A 20,955-nucleotide genomic window follows, 5' to 3' on the forward strand; every position below is an offset into this window, starting at 1 on the left:
TTTGTGAAGTCATTGGATTTTTAAGTTTTTGAGTTATCCTATTATCCTTAGTATACCATACCTGTCACCTGGTCCTCCTGGAGTACCTCGCAAAGACCACACGGTGTATTGATTGAACACAGCATCTCTGCCATGGACACCGTCACGACCGGGCAACCCTGGCGCACCATCACGTCCTCTATAGCCAGGATTTCCATCATCACCAAGCTCACCAGGCTCGCCAGGTTCACCCATAAATCCAGGATATCCATAAAGTCCTGTATCTCCTTTTTCTCCTTGATCACCTCGAGTACCCTTTTCACCTTTGTCGCCGAATATTTTGACAATGCTGCCAATGATATGCCTAATTCCTTTTTGACCTTTTGCGCCACGCCATCCAGGTTCACCGTCCTCACCGTCATTACCTATAAATGAATATTCATGGAATTATGATTACAGATGTATCTATGTGTTTCATACCCTTCAATCCTTGAATTCCTTTTATTCCAACTTTTCCAGCGGCTCCTTTCGGTCCTCTGGGACCAGGTAGACCTCGATTTCCATCAAAGCCTTCCCAGCCAGGACGTCCGATATCACCACCATCACCTTTCAGTCCACGGGGGCCTGGAGAACAAACACCACAATCTTCACCGCGGAAGCCTTTGTCTCCTTTTTGTCCGGCAAATTCGTTCCATCCAGCATCTCCTACAGGTCCTGGCAATCCGGGAATGCCATCGGGTCCAGGTGGTCCAGTTATGTTGTAACCAATTCCTGGTAAACCTTTGTCTCCTGTTTCGCCAAGTTCACCTTGTTCTCCCTTTTCTCCGAATTCGCCGTTAAGACCCGGTAAGCCCGGTTCACCTTTCTCTCCTTGAAGGTTTCTTCCTGGGTAACCCTTTGGACCTGTAGGTCCCGGTGGACCTGAAATGCCTCTAATTCCAGCTAAACCGCGAGGCCCACTTTCACCATCATCACCTCGTTGCCCTGTTATCGTGGAGCCTGTTTTTCCACGTGCTCCTTCTATACCTGGATCACCCGAAGGCCCTTGGATTCCCATCATTCCCCGCTTACCAGGATCACCTGGTATGCCAGCTAATCCTTGATTTCCATGTGGTCCAACATCTCCCTGTGGCCCTACAGGACCAACAATGATAGGTGCTAGAGTAGGATCGTACACTCCAGGTGGGCCCCTTACACCCTGTGGTCCTGGAATACCAGAGATACCTTCGTCTCCTAGTTCACCTTTATCTCCGACTTCTCCATCCCATCCAGCATACCCAGGAGCACCTTTTTCTCCCTTATCTCCTGCAGGACCCGGTGGACCATCTTTACCTTGTTTTCCACGATCTCCAACATTGCCTTCTTCACCTTTGAAACCTTTTAAACCTCGTTCTCCGTATGGTCCAGCTTCACCTTTTCTTCCTGGCAATCCATTGAGACCATCCATTCCACGATCGCCTCTTACACCCTTGATACCATGTAACACCGAAGAATTTTTACTGGAAAAATAGTGATAAGGCTCACCGAGTTCACCTGGTTCTCCAGGGCAAAATGCAATTGATGTTTCGCCTACGTCTCCTAAATCTCCTTTGTAACCAGTACCTCCATCGATTCCGTTATCTCCATCATATCCTCGAAGTCCAAGGGGTCCTTTGAAACCAAGAGGGCCTTTTGGACCCGGAATTCCAGGCTCTCCCATTGCTCCTTTTGTTCCCTTAGAATTGATACCACCTTCGCCAGAATCACCACGAAAACCTGCAGGTCCTTGCAATCCTGGTTGACCACGATCTCCAGGCCAACCAGGCAACCCAGGAATACCCATAGCACCATCGGTTCCGTTGCACCCATCAATACCTCGAGGACCTCGAGGTCCATCATCACCGGGCAAACCTGGAATGCCTGGATATCCAACTGGTCCTCGCTCGCCGGAGTCCCCCTAAAAGAAAACTCCTTATGTCTCGAATCATCTAACAACTCGAAGTTATGCAGCGTCAACTTACTCTGTAGCCCGTCTCTCCCATGGGGCCATATTCGCCACGTGGGCCTCTGTCGCCTAAGTAACCTGGTGGACCGTCGGGGCCGAAATCTCCGGGTAAGCCGGCTGCTCCGGGAACACCATGGGGTCCAATTTGACCGAGCGCTCCTTTGAGGCCTTTGCAGTCACAAGCCGTTCGGTTACAAACCTGTAGAATAGAGAAAAGATGTATTCAATAATTGATTGATTTCATCCAAATTTGGTACACATGTTTTTTATCCTAAGGAGACGAATATATGAGGAGTGGAAAGTCATTAGCATGCAAGAGATAAGTGTTTTTCAGGAAATGAATTTAGTGAAAGTGTACGCATGGGGTTTTTTGCAGAAAGGAAGAAGGAGCTAGGAGATAGGAAGAAGGAATAAAAAAGAATCCTGATCAATCCACTTTGCGGTGTTAGTGCCTTTCTCGTGAATTAGACATTCCGAAAAAATAGTTTTCTTTAGTGTGTGTTTGCGTATAAGAAATGTTTTTTTGGCTACATCTTTCGAGCTCATAGTTCACATAGGGGAGACTGGCGAGGCTTCTTCCCCTTTTCTGATTTCCGATGTATCACAGCCAAAAATGAATAAACTTACTCGGTTTTCGCACAGACTCTCTAAGAAATGAGGAAGGGTCGTTTGGCCGAAACCCATTCGGCCGAATGCCACTAGGCCAAAACCCATCTGGCCGAAATTCATCCGACCGAATAAGTCATTTGGCCAAACAGGTCAATTGGCCGAATATGTCATTATTTGAAAAGTGAGAAATGAGGTGTGAAAATTGAGACGTCTCACTTCTCACTACCTATTTCCCTTTTCTCATTGTGAAAAGTGAGTAGTGCGAAGTGAGAAGTAAGAAGTCTCACTACTCACTTCTCACTTCGCACTTTTTACAGTGAGATGTGAGGAATAAGGAGTGAGATGTGAGTAGTGAGATGTCAGTGAAGTGAGTGGTGCGAAGTGAGAAGTTAGACGTTTCACTAGTCACTTCGCACTACTCCCTTTTCACAGTGAGAAGTATGACATTTTTTTTTTCTTGAGCAAGGGTAAACGGAAATCTGCAAACAGACACCTGAGGAGGTTAACTCAGGTAGTGTGGGGATAGAATCACCCGACCCACTAAAACCAAAACCCTTTCGCCAGTCCGTATCCCCTAGCCCGCAATCAAGCAATACATCAGGGGAGGACTATTGAGAACGCTCACGCCTATGCTAACGCACTCGACGTTATAACACAACATCGACTTCAAGGGTGATAACCTCACCACCCGTCGATTGAAAGCTGTGATCGTAACCTTTCGGTCTGTATCATAAACTCGCGTAGAAGACGAGCACCCCGACAATAAACGCCACGCATGAATGACCTCTATATCTACATATGGAGGTCCCCGCAGCCCACCCGTAACGTTTTTGTTGTTGGGGGGACCATGGTGTTCACTGCATCACAGTAGTCTCTACCGCAGCTGCTGGTTTTGTTCAAGACGTCACTATCCCTGTAGTTTTGACATAATCTGTTGAGACGCTGTGTTCAACGCATTCCATATAACCTCTTCCCGACACATCCTCTCAACGAGGTTGTCCGGGGTTGTAGCCATACCGCTGAGAAGCAGTGGGCATGCAAACATCACATGCTCTGTCGATTCTACCTCACCTACACATTCCGGGCACTCCGCAAAATCTGCGAACCCGAACATCTGCAGGAGCTTTTTAAAGCAGTCATGTGCAGACAACACAACACGAATGAGCGATGAGATTCTATCCGAGAAACTCAAGCGCGATGCTCTCCTTACATAATCGTAAGCGAGTTAGCTCGAGCATGAAGCCTCGATGACTGAGGTCTGAGTATGATTCTACCAACACCGAATCTCAGCAATGAAGTAAATAAGACGGTGTAGACCTATTTCATCAACACCTTCTTATTTAACGCTTTGGATAAAATGCTCGGAATAGCAGGTGAAGTTGACCTCTACAAATGTCAAATCGGAAACAAATCCGCGGGTGAGTTGGCGGCCATTACCACTCGCAGAAAACAGAAAATTATACATGACTGAACGTGCATCTAAGTCATTCTAAATTTTTAAGTAAAGAGATCAAATTATACTGATCAAAATCTAACATCAATAAAAATACTCTAGTACCGGTATTTTCCCGGTACTACCGGTACTGGACTTTCTCAGTACCGCAGTACCGGTACTACAAAAAGGGGCCGGTACTAGGAACCCTAATACGCGTCTTGAGAAGCCTATTTTTTGAATACGAGATGCTCAAGGCACTCCAAAACGTTTTGGAGTTCAGCCCATGATATCTACCAGATCAATCAATTGTTTGAATACGAGATGCTCAAGGTACTCCAAAATGTTCTGGAGCTCAGCTAACGGTATCTACCGGACCAACCTAGGTTTTTGCAATGTACTTATCGTCGGTATACCTCCATTCCTGTTCAATAGGTATTTACGCATCATGCAAACCCAATTATCGTGAAAACGGGATCTTCAAGGCACTCCGAAATATTCTTGAGTTTAGTTCATAATATCTTCCAGATCAATCAGGACTATCGCAATATCCTCATCATCGGTATTTTCCCAATCCGCACAGAAAAAGTAATGAAAAATAAACAGCGCGTAAAACTTGACATGCGAAAATTTACGCTATTCTACGCTGAAATTGTCCTCTTGCTAACAAGATTGCTTACAACTTGTATGCAATATTGACGATTCACGTCGAATATTGTATACATTTAGGCTACATCCCGTATGGAATTACGCTAATAATGGCGTTCCATTTATGTGCATGACTTTTAGCGTAAATTTCAGTGGATTTTTCTATCTGTGCGGTGTAATAAGCATATGATCCATATTTTTATGAACATGAGATCCAATGTGCTCCAAAATAATCTTGAGTCAAAATGCACAATAGCAATGAGGTTAACCTGTGATTTGTTCTGCATACACGGACTTGGATGATCAAGTACTTCAATCGTTAGGGTTTCTAGGACTTTCTTGTGAACCTAAAAGAACTGTAGTTCTGATGCATTCGAGGATATGTACTCCAGAACAATTTGGACATCCTTTTGATCTTCACCTTTTTAGTGCTTTCTATAATAGTTTTTGCAGCATCGAGCGGAAAACCCCAAATCTGTACCTTACATCAATGTGAAAAAAGTTGCCCTGAAAGTGTTAAGGCCTATACTGCAGGGAATTCTTGGATGAACTGGAAAGGAACAACTATTCACGGTGTATCCAATTTGGTTCACTAGATCGAATAGGACATGAATAATTAATAAAAGAGATAATAGCCTTTTAGTTGAGGCCCTCCTTAGTCGTGTGGTAAGATGTGTGGCTACAAAGCAGAACTATGCTGATGGTGGCTGGGTTCAATTCCCGATCCGATCTAGGAAATTTTCGGGTTATAAATTTTCTCGACTTCCCTGGTCATAAAAATGGTAACGGCTTAGAAACCTCGCAGTTAATAACTGTGGAAGAGCTTACTGAACACTAAGCTGCGAGGCGGCAATGTCCCAGTGGGGGATGCAATGTCAAACCAATGAAGAAGAAGAACATCACTTTGGTTATGCGTGTAGACTTCAAGGAAAGAAACAGATATTGAGTGCATATCCAATTCGGTTCACTAGATCGAATAGGAAATGAACAATTTTTAAGGTGATTATACAACCAAGCCATGTAGTGAATTTTAAATTCACCACACAATTTTCTACCCTTCCTTCCTTCCTTCCTATTGGCATTACATCCCCACACTGGGACAGAGCCGCCTCGCAGCTTAGTGTTCATTAAGCACTTCCACAGTTATTAACTACGAGGTTTCTAAGCCAGGTTACCATTTTTGCATTCGTATAACATGAGGCTAGCACGATGATACTTTTATGCCCAGGGAAGTCGAGACAATTTCCAATCCGAAAATTGCCTAGACCGGCACCGCGAATCGAACCCAACTACCCTCAGCATGGTCTTGCTTTGTAGTCGCGCATCTTACCGCACGGCTAAGGAGGGTCCCCCTATTATCAAAAATTCAAATCTAGCGTAATAATTAATAAATAAGCAAACGATCTACGGATGTTTCATCCCCATAGGAGCTGTGGTTCTCACAATTTGTGCTCTTATAGGCTTATACTGCCGTGCCAAGCATAGTTGTCCCATGTAGTTTTTTTTTACTATGTCATTCCCACTATGCTGGCGGTGTCGCAAGTTTTATTTATTTAGCTTTTGTAGGCGTATCCAATTTGGTTAATTTTTTAAAAGGGGATATCAGTCTTTTGGTTACGCGTGCATACTACAAGGCCTATACTCCAGAGAATTCTTAGATGAACCGGAAAGGAACAGCTATTGAAGGCATATCCAATTCGGTTCACTAGATGAATATGACATGAACCATTTTGGGCCTTTTGGTTACGCGTGTAGACTTCAAGGCCCATACTCCGGGGAATTCTTGGATGAACTGATGGAATAGAGCATGAACCATTTATAAAAAATAGATAACAGCCTTTTGGTTGCGCGTGTAGACTTTAAGGCCTTTACTCTAGGGAATTCTTTTATGATCTGGAAAGGAATAGCTATTGGAGGCGTACCCAATTTGGTTCAATAGATCGAATAGGACATGAACCAGTTTTTAAAAGAGATATTAGCCCTTTGGTCATGTGTGTAGATTTTAAGGTCTTGGTTTCGCGTGCAGATTCCAGGGAATTCTCGGATGACGGAATTGTTGAAGATGCAAAACAGCTACTTAGTTCTTTGGGTTTCGAAGTGTGCTTTCCAAGAGGTTTACTTTTGCATGACCATATTGTCTAAAACTCATGCCGTAAAAAGATGGCCGTAAAACGAAGTGACGTATAAAAAAGTGCCTTAAAAAGAGGGTTGAGTGTACTAAGTTAGGAAAGAATTGAATTTTTAAATAGTTCTACGGTGGTGGAGAGTTTCCGAATCGATTGATATATAAATCTCAAAAATCCATCGAAAGATAAACGCGCTTTCAAGAACAAGCTTCCGGGAATCCAAAACTAAATGCACCCGCGTTTTCAAGGGCACCCCATTCAAAACGGAAGCCACGCACAACTGTCATTTTTATTATTCCACGCATGCTGCGACACAGCAAATGATGACAGTTGTGAGTAGCGCTCCCGTTTTGAATGGGGTGCCTTTGAAAACGCGAGTGTATTTAGTTTTGGATTGCGGGAGGCTTGTTCTTAATCTTTAAAATCTTACATAATTTCGTTCAAAAATCTCACGATGTGTGTCTAGTTGTTCGATATTGAATCGATGTGTCATGTTACATTCGTCGATAATGCGGTGGACAATTTGACGATATTGTTCATGTACATCTCTCTCGACCAAAGAACCAAAACGGTTTTCTCCGAATGCAAAACCAATTCTACGGAATCGTATCCAATGAAACGATCCGATTGATTTTCCTTTCATTTAAACATTCGGTCGTTGGTTGCCGTTAGGTATATGGGTGTTTGATTTATTTTTAGTTTCCCGCGGTTAAATAGGATAAACAATTCCCGCGAGCATGATTGCCATTGGAAGCGGAACTTTCGTGTTTATGATGTAATCCAGTTTGGCAACGACCGGGCAGTATGGTCGCAACTCTGTAAGAAATGCGTTATGTAGGTAGGCTGCTACCGTTTTGACTAAAATTCCGAACACTCGCTTTTGAATGGTTATTTTATCTTCATTCGTTTATTTTTTTCCATAGGAACTTGAATTCGTTTGCAATCTTGGTCATCAGTACGGAATATGAGTCATGTTCGGGAGTTGAGTCGAAACGGTACATGCATGATGCTGCAGCATGTGATAAATTCGGTTCCTATTGAGGTTTGTTGAAAGTAAACAAGCAAGCAGAAATTGTGAAATAACATTTTCATTAACTTAAACCATCTTTAATCTTGAGTTTGGATAAATACGTATGCCAGCCATTAATTAGAGCTGAAGGGAGAACTAAGCTAACTTTTTATTTCTAATTAATGTTGTTCAACAATTTGCTTATTGCAGATGATCTGGTAGTTAAAATTTCGATAATTGTAATCGATAACACCAGTGAATACTTGTACCTATCACCAAATAGATAAAATCACTTTGCTTCTTTGAAAGCGAGAGACAAGGCTGTTCCAGTACATTTGTACAAATGCGATAATAACTTTGGAACTCATATTATTCTAATATTCAAATGAATTATTTAGTCATATGCGAAGTCGTGTGCTACAATTAATGTATAGAAATCTTGACCACACGTGTCGCCCTAATAAATGTGTGCACCCCGTCCTTATAGAATCCAACAGCTTGTTGATAAGCGGAGTACAAAAGAACGCCACTTCCTAGTGCGGTCGCGAATGATGATAAAAACCGGAAATCAACCATGAATCGTTACGCAAATATGCTTCGGCTTGTTGAGTTAAGCAGAGACCATCGTAGTACTAATCTTCGCAAATTACTCGAGGATGTAAAAAGCAGATCAGCAGCTGGAGATGAAACACCCATCCGACGAATACGCGAAAGAAATTAATTAACTGACGGAGTGGAATGACCGATCTTACTCAATGGGTTATGTAACATCAAACGAGTACACGATTATTGCTTTTCTGATCATTAGTGTAGTAAGATTTTTTCTTGGGATGAAATTCAGTGAAAATATTACAGGAAATCAACGATTTTCAATCAGGTGGGTGGCACGACGCCATGTTTTTGCAGCCAACATCTCAGTGTAAAATTGTCAGTGGGATACGGTCGCGTAATGTTGGCGGCAAAACAAACCTATTGTGTGAGATAGGGATGCCACCGGGCTGTTTTCAATCGATTCAACAATGTACAATACTGCCATAATCTAAGAAAATAACGTTAACGCCAATTTACAACATGCAAGTTTGTCATTTTCCTGTTAAAGAGTTTGATGAGTACTACTCGTTAACACCATTTTTTGGAAAATGGCGTATACGTCACTTTTTTAGATGTAGTACTGGCATTTATTTTCTCTAACTACGCCAATGATTTTGCGTCAAGTGACGCAAACAAATTATCGGAGTGCAAACCAAGGGACATGGAGCATCGTGAAGCAGAGTGCATATAATCTAAGAGCGCATAATACATTCTTGTCTGCATCATGCGCCTTATCTGCGGGACCTCCAACAACGGTGAACCACCAACAGAAAGAATCTTATTCTTGAATTCACAAAACCGCTTCAAACTCCCAGCCATGCGGATCAATGAATCAAGATAAAAAGAAACGCGGCCGACAACTACCACCAGCCAATAACTGATTTTTTATGACACTGCAAAATCCATGAATGAAGTCAGTTGTCGCCGGACCTTTCATCTGGATTTGGACTGATGGCTTGCAACTTGTGCGCTGTGGGGGCGACAGAAGCCGGTTCTGCGATGTGGCGAACCGAAATCTGGTAAATTTCGGGTGTCGTAACCAAAAACAAACTTGTCCTGGATGATAGCGAACTGTGACTGTTGATGTAGGCCGTTGATTAGACGAGCTTCAAATCGTAAGTATGGAGCAAACTTTGATATTAATTACAACAATGTTACACAGTTTTCCTGGCGCGATTGATGATTAGAGCCGGGTAACGACATAATAGAACGCCTTCACTTTCCGGCTTCGTAACGGCTGAAATTAGATTCTTGCGGCGCGGTTGGTTCTCGGTGCGATAAATCTCAACTGGGTCACGTCATTACTGTCGCTGGGTACAGGAAGGAAGATGATGAAGTCACGCGCAATTAAGGCGGCGAGGACGGGGCATTTTACTTAGTTTAGATTCCACTCAATCAGTGTGCATACATGCGTTTGCATTTTGGTTCATTATCAAGGAAGTTTTTTTCATGCTCCAGATTTTTGCCTATCTTGTACAATGAGTACACACATAGTGGCCATTTGATTCTTTTTACCTAGCTTTCTTCTGTTTTATATTCTTACTTATTCTTTTATTTGATAAGTAGTGACTCTTGATGATGGTCCCGCCACATACCCCTACAAAGGTTGGAGCTTGACGATTTATCTTTAAGATAATTAAATAAATGTGATATAATAATTAATCAGATTTACAAACAACAAAACCGATCTTATTATTATCACAGGTATAAATTACGTAACTTTCCATTATTATATACAAATCCGGGTGAGATGCCGCACTTTAGAGATCTGAGAAAAAAAGGACTTGATTTTTTTGGCACAAATGAATGTAACTGCTTTTTCTTATCAGCCAAGAAAGTAATATTATGACTACACACTTTTATTTAGGCCGCAGAGGCCGTAAAGTTTCTGACGCTCTTTTTAATAAAGATTTTTTCACGGTTTTGCGAAAATTCTTACGGACCTACATGTATATTTCATCATTTGCATACTATGAAAAGCTTGTAGTTTATGTTTGAAAAATCATGTGAAATACGAAATCCAAGATATTGCAAGGGATTGGGAGAAGAATCCTGCTCAAAAAATCCTGGCGTCCAAAGTAGGTATATTCCTTTATTAATAATATTAGCATTAGCATTGAGCAATTCGCACAAATTCGTAGGTGGTACAAGCCAAGACTATTGTATGAGAGTAGCATAACTTTCATCCGTTACCACAGATATTGATTTGGGACTAATCACTATCTCTTAGATGGAAGCAATGCACCCTCCAATAGTCGAGATCTGTCCTGGCCACGTCCTTGCGAATGCTGAGGAAGGGGAAGGATGGTTAGTTGGACACCTACTTAAGAAAGATGCAGAGAACTCTACGACCTCTCATAGATGCCACGGGAGGTTTTTTGGGATTATGTTATAAAGTAGGAATCGTTTAGGTAGAACGTGAAACACAGAAAGAACTAAGATAGAAACGTAGGAAAGGGACGAGCCTGGAATTGAACCCACGACCTCTTGCTTATAAGGCAGAAGAGGTAGCCAATAGACCACCGAGCTCGTCTTCCTTTATTAACAACATGTTCGGAAATTAATGATATTTTCTCTAAGAACGATTTCGACTTAATCTGTGTCGTTTTTTATTGTAATCATGCATAATCACTACTGAAAACATCACAATAATAAGAAACAAATCAATTTTCACCACAATCCTTCGTATTCCGTTGTTATTGCTTTGGGTACATGTTATGAAATACAAGAGCAGATACGATATGAAGGACAAGCAGGCATGAAAGAAAATTGCAGTGAAGAACATTAGATCATCGGACAAGTTAAAAAATCTTCGTGGATGTAGAAAAACTCAATATGTGCACTGTTGATTTGTGCAATTGATTGTGGAAGAAAACAACGAAGTAAAAGCGTATTAACGGCTAACATTCTCGACTGTGTATTGTGTATTGTGTATCCTGTTGATTCAAGTCTAGCACCCCCCCCCCCTTTCCTGTCAGCATACGACCATAGTTCCCACCGGGGGTGGTTACCCGATCTTCCCTAGGGTTGCTCGTATCCCGGCCAGCACCACGGGGAGGTAGGGATAAGAGTTGCTGGGTAAGAAACTAAGAACCGCGAGATGAGGTCTATTTTATTCCTTCAGGTTCCTTCAGCTTTATTGAAATTGTGGTATAGAAATCGAACTGTACTCTGTGTACTATGTAAGTTCGATCTTGGTCAACTAAACTTATTATCGACACGAGCGAACACGCCTTACTCATTCAGTATCCCAGATATGACTTAGAAACTGCGAACGAAAACGGCATAGATAGATCAAGTGTTCGGAATGAGGGCGTGTCTGATTTCGAAATATAGACGAATTTCGCGCCAACCCTTCTATGGGGCTGGCAGCACCATATCAGATTCGAATGAAACTTGGTGGGCATAAAGATATGGTATTTCTAAGCTACTCTGCATACTTAGTTTTTCAAAAATTGTCAAGAGTAACATTTGATGAGGGCCTAATTTTTTTAATGGATTTTTTATAAATCGATGTAACTCTAAAATGACAAGTCCTACAACAAAGTGTTGTATGGCGGACTGTCGTGAAATTTTAGAAGTTTTTGGAAAATATCCAAAAATAAAATATCGATTTCTACACTGAAAAATATTAACTTTAAAAAATTAAAATCGATATTACAAAAACCTCATCTCAGAAATCGATGAGATTTTTCTGCAGATAGGTATTTTAATTATCTAACTTTTCTGAGAATAATGTTCCTGTGACATATTTAAGGAAAAAAGTTTTTCTAACAAAAACTTTTTTCATGTCCATATTGTGTGAAAATTTATCAGCGTGTTTTATGCCTACAGCGCCAAATTTAGGTTCAGCAACCTATTATCAACCAACGACACATTTTGGACGTATAAAAATTTGTTTGGGGAGCAATTTAGCATAATCTAACATAATTGTGGACCAACATTTGAAAAGGGTTTATGTTTAATTTGACTTTTTGTATCGAAGTAACTTAAAAACAATTACAAAAAAATAATTACTTTGAAAACGGGTAATGTTGCCGAAACGAAACTGAAGTGATATTTAATTGTAATAGTGGAAAAGAAGATGTTGTTTTCAGCAAAGGCTAACCACTGAACGGTGTAATTTAGAGACCGTTATAAAGCCTGTAGATGATTTTGTATCGTATTTTATTGAAAAAATTGATAAACTTATGACTTATGACATTATTTGCAAACAGCAATACACTTGAACTGTTAGATTTCTCTGAAAATTATTCATTCATTATCCAAAATGCTGCTGAAGGTTGGAATAATTCGCAGGCAACAATACATCCATTCAAAGTTTACTTTAAAAGAAACGGTTAATTAGAAAACGTTAGCTTTATTAATCAGAAGTTAATGACTCATGACACAAAAGCTGTTCACTTATTCATTTCAAAATTAATAGACCTTTTTGAAACAGTCGAACGATTTTACAAAATTGCTTTTGTTTCTGGGTGAGCTGCAGCACATTATAAAAAAAGGAACTTTGCAAGTCTGTGTATTTTAAATTTAAAACATGGCTTAGAAGCAGAATGGCACTTTTTTTTACAACATCGCACAACATCGCTCTTGCAAAGCTATTGGTGGCACACAAACGAGCAACTCTTGCCAAAGATTATGGAAATAGTATCAACACTCCTCGGGAGTTGTACGAATGGGCGAATAGGCACGTTTTCAATCAAACAAAAATATCACTATATTACATTTCTGTTATATTACGAATGAGAAATACCGCCACCGGGGTGGCAATGGGTCTGGGGTGAGAATGGGTCATCGCTCTCACCGCAAGCATGTAGTGGTCGTAGAGCAAAATTGTTCAAAAAGGTCTCTTAAAGGTCTCGAAATACGTATCTGTCAAGATACAATTAAGTGGTGGAATTCAATGGGATGGTATAAACTCGTCTTAGGATAAGTGAAGACATTCCACTAAAAAGCTCAAAATAATTTTCTTATCAGGTTTCTTATATTTTTGTCTTCTTGTCCTCAGATACATCCATTTTACAAGCATTCTAAGTAGTTGAAACAGTGACCCATTCTCACCCCCATTTGACCCATTGTCACCCCCGACGGCGGTACACAACAAGAGTTTGATGAATTTTTCAAAAAAGCAAAAACTATAATTGGCACACAAAAGCTTCATTCTTTTATACCAATCGCTCATAATAAAATCCTGGCTAAAAAATATTCCAATTCAGATGAAGACCCAAAGGTGTTCGACTAAGTTTGCAAATTAATGAGTATTCAAGTAGAAATAAGAATTAAATGTAGTAACAAATAAAATTGAAGAAAACAATTTAAAAATGCGGAAAATGTATTATTCTTTAAATGTGCGTTTACCGTGCGAAATGTGCGAAATTACCTACCGAGCTTCATCGTTTGGAATCAAAATGTTTATCTGATAAAAAAAATCGACCTCCATTTTTTTTTGCTAAACCAATTTTAATCTTTACATTCATTAATTTATTTTCTCGGTGAACGAAACGCTCTTTTATGTTTCAGACTTCATAGTTCAGACAAATTTACAATAGTCCATCAAACATCACAATTTTGTAAAATCTAGGTCATTTGTGTGTAACATTGACATAAGCAAACTTAGGAAAATATACGCCTTTTTCAAATGTTGGTCCACATTAATGTTAGAATTATGCTAAATTGCTTCCTAAAAACAATTTTTATACTTCCAAAATGTGTCGTTGGTTGATGATAGGCTGCCGAACCTATAATTGGCGCTGTAGGCATAACACACGCTGATAAATTTTCACTCAATATGGACATGAAAAAAGTTTTTGCTAGACACACTTTTTTTCCTTAAATATGTCACAGGAACATTATTCTAGAAAAGTTAGATAATTAAAATACCTATCTGCAGAAAAAATTTCCATCGATTTCTGAGATGAGGTTTTTTGTAATATCGATTTTAATTTTCAAAACTAATTTTTTCAGTGTAGAAATCGGTATTTTATTTTTGGATATTTTCCAAAAAACTTCTGGGAATTTCACTTGACAGTCCGCCATACAACACTTTTTTGTAGGTCTTGTCATTTTAGAGTTACATCGATTTACTAAAAAATCCCTGAAAAAATTAGGCCCCTCATCAACAAATGTTACTCTTGGACAATTTTGAAAAACTAAGTATGCAGAGTGGCTTAGAAAATACCATATCTTCATGCCCACCAAGTTTCATTCAATTCTGAGATGGTGCTGCCAACCGCTGGTCGAGTTGGCGCGAAATTCGTCTATAAAAATATAATCTCCACTTTTATAAAATGTCGTTGGATATACGTAATGTGACCAGCCTTCGTCCTGCGAATTGTGGGACGCCTACCGGGATTGCGTCACTTTGGCTTGAAACTGGATCTCAAAGTGCATATCGCATAGATTGTATTGCCCAAAAAATTGGAAATGTATTTGTAAGGCTGTTTGAATTGTAGTAAAGTTGTAAAACGAAGTTGAACAATACAGCGTCCCGCAAAACGCGTCTGGTCGCGACGCGATTACGACTTCTCAATAATGCCGGTTTTTCTACTTATGGATTTGCCGTCGACTATCAAACATTGATCAAACAAACCTGATGCAAAAGCCAAACGCTCTTCAGGTAGATGAAGGTTGGTATGTGAGACTCATTCTTGATTCCAAGCTTTCCTGGACACCTAATATTAAGAGTGCCGTGTTTGACTTTCGGCCAATGCCAACGAACCCTTGCCAAAAAATTGAGCTCCTTAACCTAAATATATCAAAAGGATTTACACAACAGTTTTACGACCAATTTCGGCTTAAGGATGTCTTGTGTGGAGGCAATTCAAGTAGGCCATCTTGGATGTGCCTGATCGCAATGACTGGTACGTTCCCTTCGAGTCCCACAGAGGCTCTAACAATTCTTTTCGACAGGGCCACTACACATATGTAGATACATATCAAACAAGAAGCATTTTCGTGTACTTATTAATTACAGGTACTCGGCTTCATGGAAGAGAATTCTGTAAACCGCAGTTCAACACGATTGTGGTTAATTGGGAAACAACTGTCCTTGCTCCAAGTAATCATACTCGTTAGTAGTTTACCATATAGGACATTAAAAACACATCCCTTCGCAGGATGAGTGGACATCTGGCTATTTAGAGAGAAGTGTATCGGACAGCAATGTGTGTTACACTGACGACTCCCTCCTAGAAGGCAGAGCAGGTGCAGGCGTCTATTCGCGTGTGCAAAGATTGGAACAGTCCCACTCAATGGAAAGACACTGCACTGTCTTTCAAGTGAAAAATATTTGCTATTATGTGTGGAGTGCTGTAAAAAATAAAATCGGTTTATTTTCAGGACCCCGTTTTTTATGTGGGAGAAGGGTTGAGATACAACAATTACGTCGGTTGTGGCTCCACGCCACAAGAGGCGATGATTAAAAATGTATTCTAAATGATGGCGTCTTAGCGAAATTTATCGAGTGGCCATCGGATAACTAAGCAAGGTTCGGACAAGCGTTAGGTTGCTGTTATTTATAAGAAAGGCGCATTTGGGGAAAGAAAATCATTTTTTGAAAAGAAAGGGTTGATTGCAAAAATGGACTATCTCGGTGGCATTAGCTTTATTGCACTTAGTGAAATGGATAGGTACTTTGTTAGAATTAAATCAGTTCTGCCCATGACCACCATTGAAGAGAAAATAGTATGAATCTACACAGTATAAAAATGTTGCAGCGTATGATGTAACAAAAAGGCTCCTCTGATTCGACTCATTTTTCCAAAGCACTTTTTAAAGTTACAGGTCGTCGTTACTATGGAGCTTGCGGCCTACAAAGAAAAAGTTGGATGTAAATTTAAAAGTTATTGAACACACAAAATATTTTACAGCTCTTTTAATGGAATGTATTCAACCGTCTAAAGACGAGTTAAGTAACTCCATTTAATTCCACGAGTTATTTAACTCGTCTTAAAAATTATGCGTTAAATTATTTCCACAGCGTGTAATTTTCAGAATTTTTAACTGTGTATGTCAAAATAGCGAAATGCAACTGCGTGGTGACTAATGAACATTATATGGAATCAGTGGTCTTTGGCGGTGGGTGTGAAAAATTTTATTCTTGTTTTCTGCTTTGAAGTAAATTTATCTCGGGTAAACTTTATCTTGTACAAACATTGGTGAAGCCCATATTTTGAAAATTTCACGCCTTGGAAATATTTGAACGCATGTTTTTGTGTTCAATAGCCTATAATTTTACAACCAACTTTTTCTTGTAGTAAGCAATATTGAATACAAGCTCCATAGTAACGACGAACTGTAATTTTTAAAAAGTGATGCAAAATGAGTCAAATAGAACGGAGTTCTTTTGTTTACAGCATACATGCTGTAACATTCCATTTTATACTGTGTATTGTTTTTTTGTCTACTTTCCGGTGGTTAGTGTGGTGAAATGCGCATAAGCTGCGCCAAAGCGGGAAATTGACTGGTGCACTTGTTAAGAGATGAGGGCGCTGTCTTTGTTCTAGATCCTGGGGCCTGGGCTTGCAGGAAGCCCTTGAATAACATAAAAATATGTCGGATAACCATTTTTAACACTCAAAATGAATTCAACGTTTCAAAATTACTCCCTGGTGAAGTTTTTGAACGCCAATCTCCAGTTTTGTCCGGGATTTGTATGAGGGCCCGCACACCAAAAGGCGACGCACGCTTGTGCTTCCGAAGGGCTATTTTCTGTCCAATTTCATTTCCAATCACCAAATCAATGCCGTTCCGGAAATGCCAATGCAATGCTATTCCTTGACTAGCTTCAAAAAATAAATATGTTCTGCATTTGTTTGACTAGTATTCTAGTCGCAAAAAAATGATATTTTAATGAAATTTTCATGAGATCAGTTTGTTCAAGAAGGTAAGCGTTATAATGCGTTACTCTTGAAATCGTGCATGTTCGTGTTCGTTAAAAATTTGAGCATGTATACACAATATTCTTCTTATTAATGCATGACAATGAAATTAGATCATTGAACCAACGGAACATAAAAATTGGATTAAATTGAGAGTATTCAAAATGTGAGCATTTGGAGGGGTTATCAGAAAGTTGCAATTTTAGGACGTTAATCAACAACTTATTTTAAATCACTACAGTATACCCCCGCTGATCCGATAAATGTATTGCCGGACTATCGGGGTTTCTCTCGTTAATCCGACTGTCAAATCCATACAAATGAACCAGAAACAAAATCACAGCACAAATTTGAAAACTGACAGCATAATGTGTTTAAATGGGTGTTGATACTTTTTAATCCGGAAAATTCCGAATTAGCGAGATCCGGACTAACGAGTCGTCGGACTAGCGAGGTGGATACTGTACTTCATAAAAAAGACTCTTATCCATGGTATAGTGTGATTTCCGTTTGTTTGTAACCGTTTGGTTACAAATTGTTGATTTTCGTTTTGTTGTCATGTTGTTTTGTCGGAGCCTTCACGTTTCTCGTGTAATGCCAGCAGAACTACCACAGAAGCTTAAGGATTTGGTACCGCTGTAATAACATGAGGGTGCTATAAAATATCCAACATGGCATCATGCTTGGAAGAATGCCATGTTGGATGAGTAAGAGTAGCCATTGCCCAATTTCGGCCTCTTAGTATATCAGGCGTCTGTGTGCTGTGAGAGTGGAAGTGAAGTGCAGGAATTTCAAGTGAAACCGCACCCCTTTTTTCTAGCAGGAGCTGAGTGTGAACTCAGGGAAAAAAGAGTTCAGGTAATTCTGAACCCTGTACTGTGGAACTTGAAGTTAATTCTTGTGTCCATTAGGACCTCTCTTTTCCTACGTCTCTTTTTCTACGACGTTTTCGGACTGCTTTTCCGTCCAGCTCCCGCGCCTAATCCGTCAAGGATTGTGACGTCCTTCACCGGACGTTTCCTCTGGCCGTAGGCTCTAATAGTCAAGGAGGAATTTCCCTCTCGGCCGTCCAAGGTGGCTAAGCCACGGCCGACCGATCGCGCCTACGAGGGAAGACGCCTGCCCGCCATTGTCCAGCTTAACGCCTGCTGGTCCCGTCGGACGACGATCGTCCATCGCCACCCGCCTCGTCATTCTGGCGAGAATTCTGGCCGCACAGTTGGACTGGAGTCGCTGTGCCGGCTATTCCGGCCTCAACATCGAGAGTACCAGCGGTATGTACCGGTACCAACATTAAAAATAGGTCACACTTAATAAATTAACTTACAATTTGATAACACAGAACAACACGCACACGCCACAAATAGGAAAAATAAAATTATACAAGGAAAGTGAAAGTTCCCGGTGTTAGTTTTTGTTTACCGCGAAAAACCCTTGATTACCCAGTAGTTAGCCGACCCTGGGATTGCCGGAGAAGTCTCTTGTGTCCTGGTCTGGCTCTAGGTACTTGATTGATTTGACGATTCAGGAAACAGTGGTTTCATGTTTCAAACTTCTGCCCTTAGATATAAGCCGTTACCAGGGCTGGTAGCGACCATTGCTGCATCAAAATAGTGACTTTAGTGACCAAAAGCTGACGAAAAAAGGACCAAATAGTGACTTTCTAGTTGCCAGAAAAGTGACCAAATAGTGACTTTAAGTTTCGGATTTACTACGATCTCGATGAGACTAAATTAAGCTAGTTTCTTGAGTCGAGAGAAGAATTTTTTTTTCGTAAATTTGTGGCGGAAACCATCTTCACTCACCACTCTCTCTTGCTAACGAGAACTCCAGAAAAAGAAAAGAAAATCCCGTTCACGCCAACTTTTGCCCTCTTCTTTTATCCCAAGGATATTTTTTACACAAATATCCAGTCAAAAGAAGGACTGCTAAAAACTATGAGTAGTCCTGCGAGCAAACTAAACGTTTGCGCTACTGGAAGTGAGCGAAACATGGTTATTTATTATTACTCATATAACACCTGCTTTTCTTCTTCCCCGAAAACATTTCCTAGGCAGAAATCTGCGTGAATCTGAATAAAACATTCTCTTCTCGGTAGAATGATTATTTTTAACGTTATTATTGCGTGAGAATGAGTGGGAAAAATTACAATCCACTGAATGACTAAGCTGAACACCTACTTTTATGAAGACGTGCAATTTGCTATAGGAAATTTAAGCAGTTTTGGATTTTTAGTGCGAAAGGAGACATCAGTACGGATCGTTTTGATAGAAAACGAAACAAAATTATCGCGGGAAAATTCAGTTACAACGAAATTTGGAAGTTGAAATCGAATTGAAGAATCTTTTCACATTTGTGCTATTTCAAAATGTATAAATTATCATCACAATATATTTTAAAAATTTCCAAAATATTGATCGAAGTGGATGTTGGGAGGGAAGAAATGGCCTTTATTTTCTCATGTTCTTACAGCAAAAATTACTTGGGGATCCCATACGTATTTAAAGTATCGCCTTTCAATTTCGAATGCAGTGCAATCATAGATGCAATCTATCCATTATTTCTGATTTGAAAATAAATATTTTTGATTTTACCAAAAATATCACGCGCTGGGAATCATAACTTCGTTAACCCTTATACGTGCCGACGTGGGTACCCGTGTTCCTTTTTCAAATTCAAGTGGTAAGATATTTCAATGAATTTTTTATAGCTGAAAGCCTGAAACTTCGGTGACATCTAAGAACTCCATAAATGTAAGGCCCATCTAGAGAAAATCACGTTGATACAGTGAGGAGGAGGACGATGGGGAGGGGCATCTGATTTTTTTACCACGTGGATGGCCGACAGGTGCCCGTAAGTTCCACTAAATTGATATTTTCATAATCTCTTTAACAATTTTCAGCCGATTTTGATAAATTTTGACAGTTTTAAAACAGAAACTAATATACTTTTTTGCCCATTATCAGGGACTGCAGTTTTTGTCCATAGTTATCCAAGAAATCTCTGAAAGTAAGCAGCTTAAGAGTTCGTTAACACATATCGTAACCGAAGGACTATCAATAGCAGTTTCAAATATATGCATACTCATTTGCCAGCTTCTTACAGAATAGTCAGTGTTCTGGTATATATTCCTGGTTCTCCAAAACCCCCTGGAGTAAGTGCCTCAGTCATCAAAAAAACCCTGGAATAAGATCTTATGGTCTGCTAAAGTTACCAAAGGTCTATCGAGCAAATTCAAAAACGGTACATGCACAGAAAAAAATAATGAAAAGTAAACAACACGTAAAACTTGAGACGCATTAATTTACACTATTCGACGCGGAAATGGTCCTCTTCCTAACAAGTTTGCTTAATCATGCTTCGTTCAGTTACGTATTGCTTCATGGTTCCATGCGTCTCACACACCATTTTATAGTTTCCCTCCGAGTATTGTACGCCGAATGAAGTATCCTCCTCCATTGGGCTCGATGCTGGGCCAATCGCTTTCAGTCGCTCTGAAGTTCAGTGCCCTCAGGTCCTCTTCTACTGCAAATAGCCATCGTGGTCTTCCACAAGCCTACGTTCTCAAATTCTCTACTGAATATTATTTCGCGTGCTCTTCCATGAACACGTGTCCAGCCCATCTTGGTTGCGTGTTGTATAAACATAATATCAGCCCATAAACCTGTATATTGCTGGCCAGATGCCATTCTTCTGTT

At 40.2% G+C, this 20,955-nt stretch overlaps 1 protein-coding gene across 1 annotated transcript in view; it reads right to left on the reverse strand.

Annotated features, from left to right (window-relative positions):
- The window catches only part of LOC134213088 (collagen alpha-1(IV) chain), a 209,423-nt gene that overhangs the window by 3,970 nt on the left and 184,498 nt on the right, over positions 1-20,955 (reverse strand). The window contains exons 2-4 of the mRNA XM_062691669.1: positions 1,980-2,162; positions 460-1,915; positions 62-404 (exon numbers count right to left, since the gene is read on the reverse strand). Of these exons, the coding sequence (XP_062547653.1) occupies positions 62-404; positions 460-1,915; positions 1,980-2,162 (1,982 nt within the window). The remainder of the gene's footprint in view (positions 1-61; positions 405-459; positions 1,916-1,979; positions 2,163-20,955) is intronic.

Source organism: Armigeres subalbatus, chromosome 2, assembly GCF_024139115.2.
Source record: "Armigeres subalbatus isolate Guangzhou_Male chromosome 2, GZ_Asu_2, whole genome shotgun sequence".
Lineage (NCBI taxonomy): Eukaryota > Metazoa > Arthropoda > Insecta > Diptera > Culicidae > Armigeres > Armigeres subalbatus.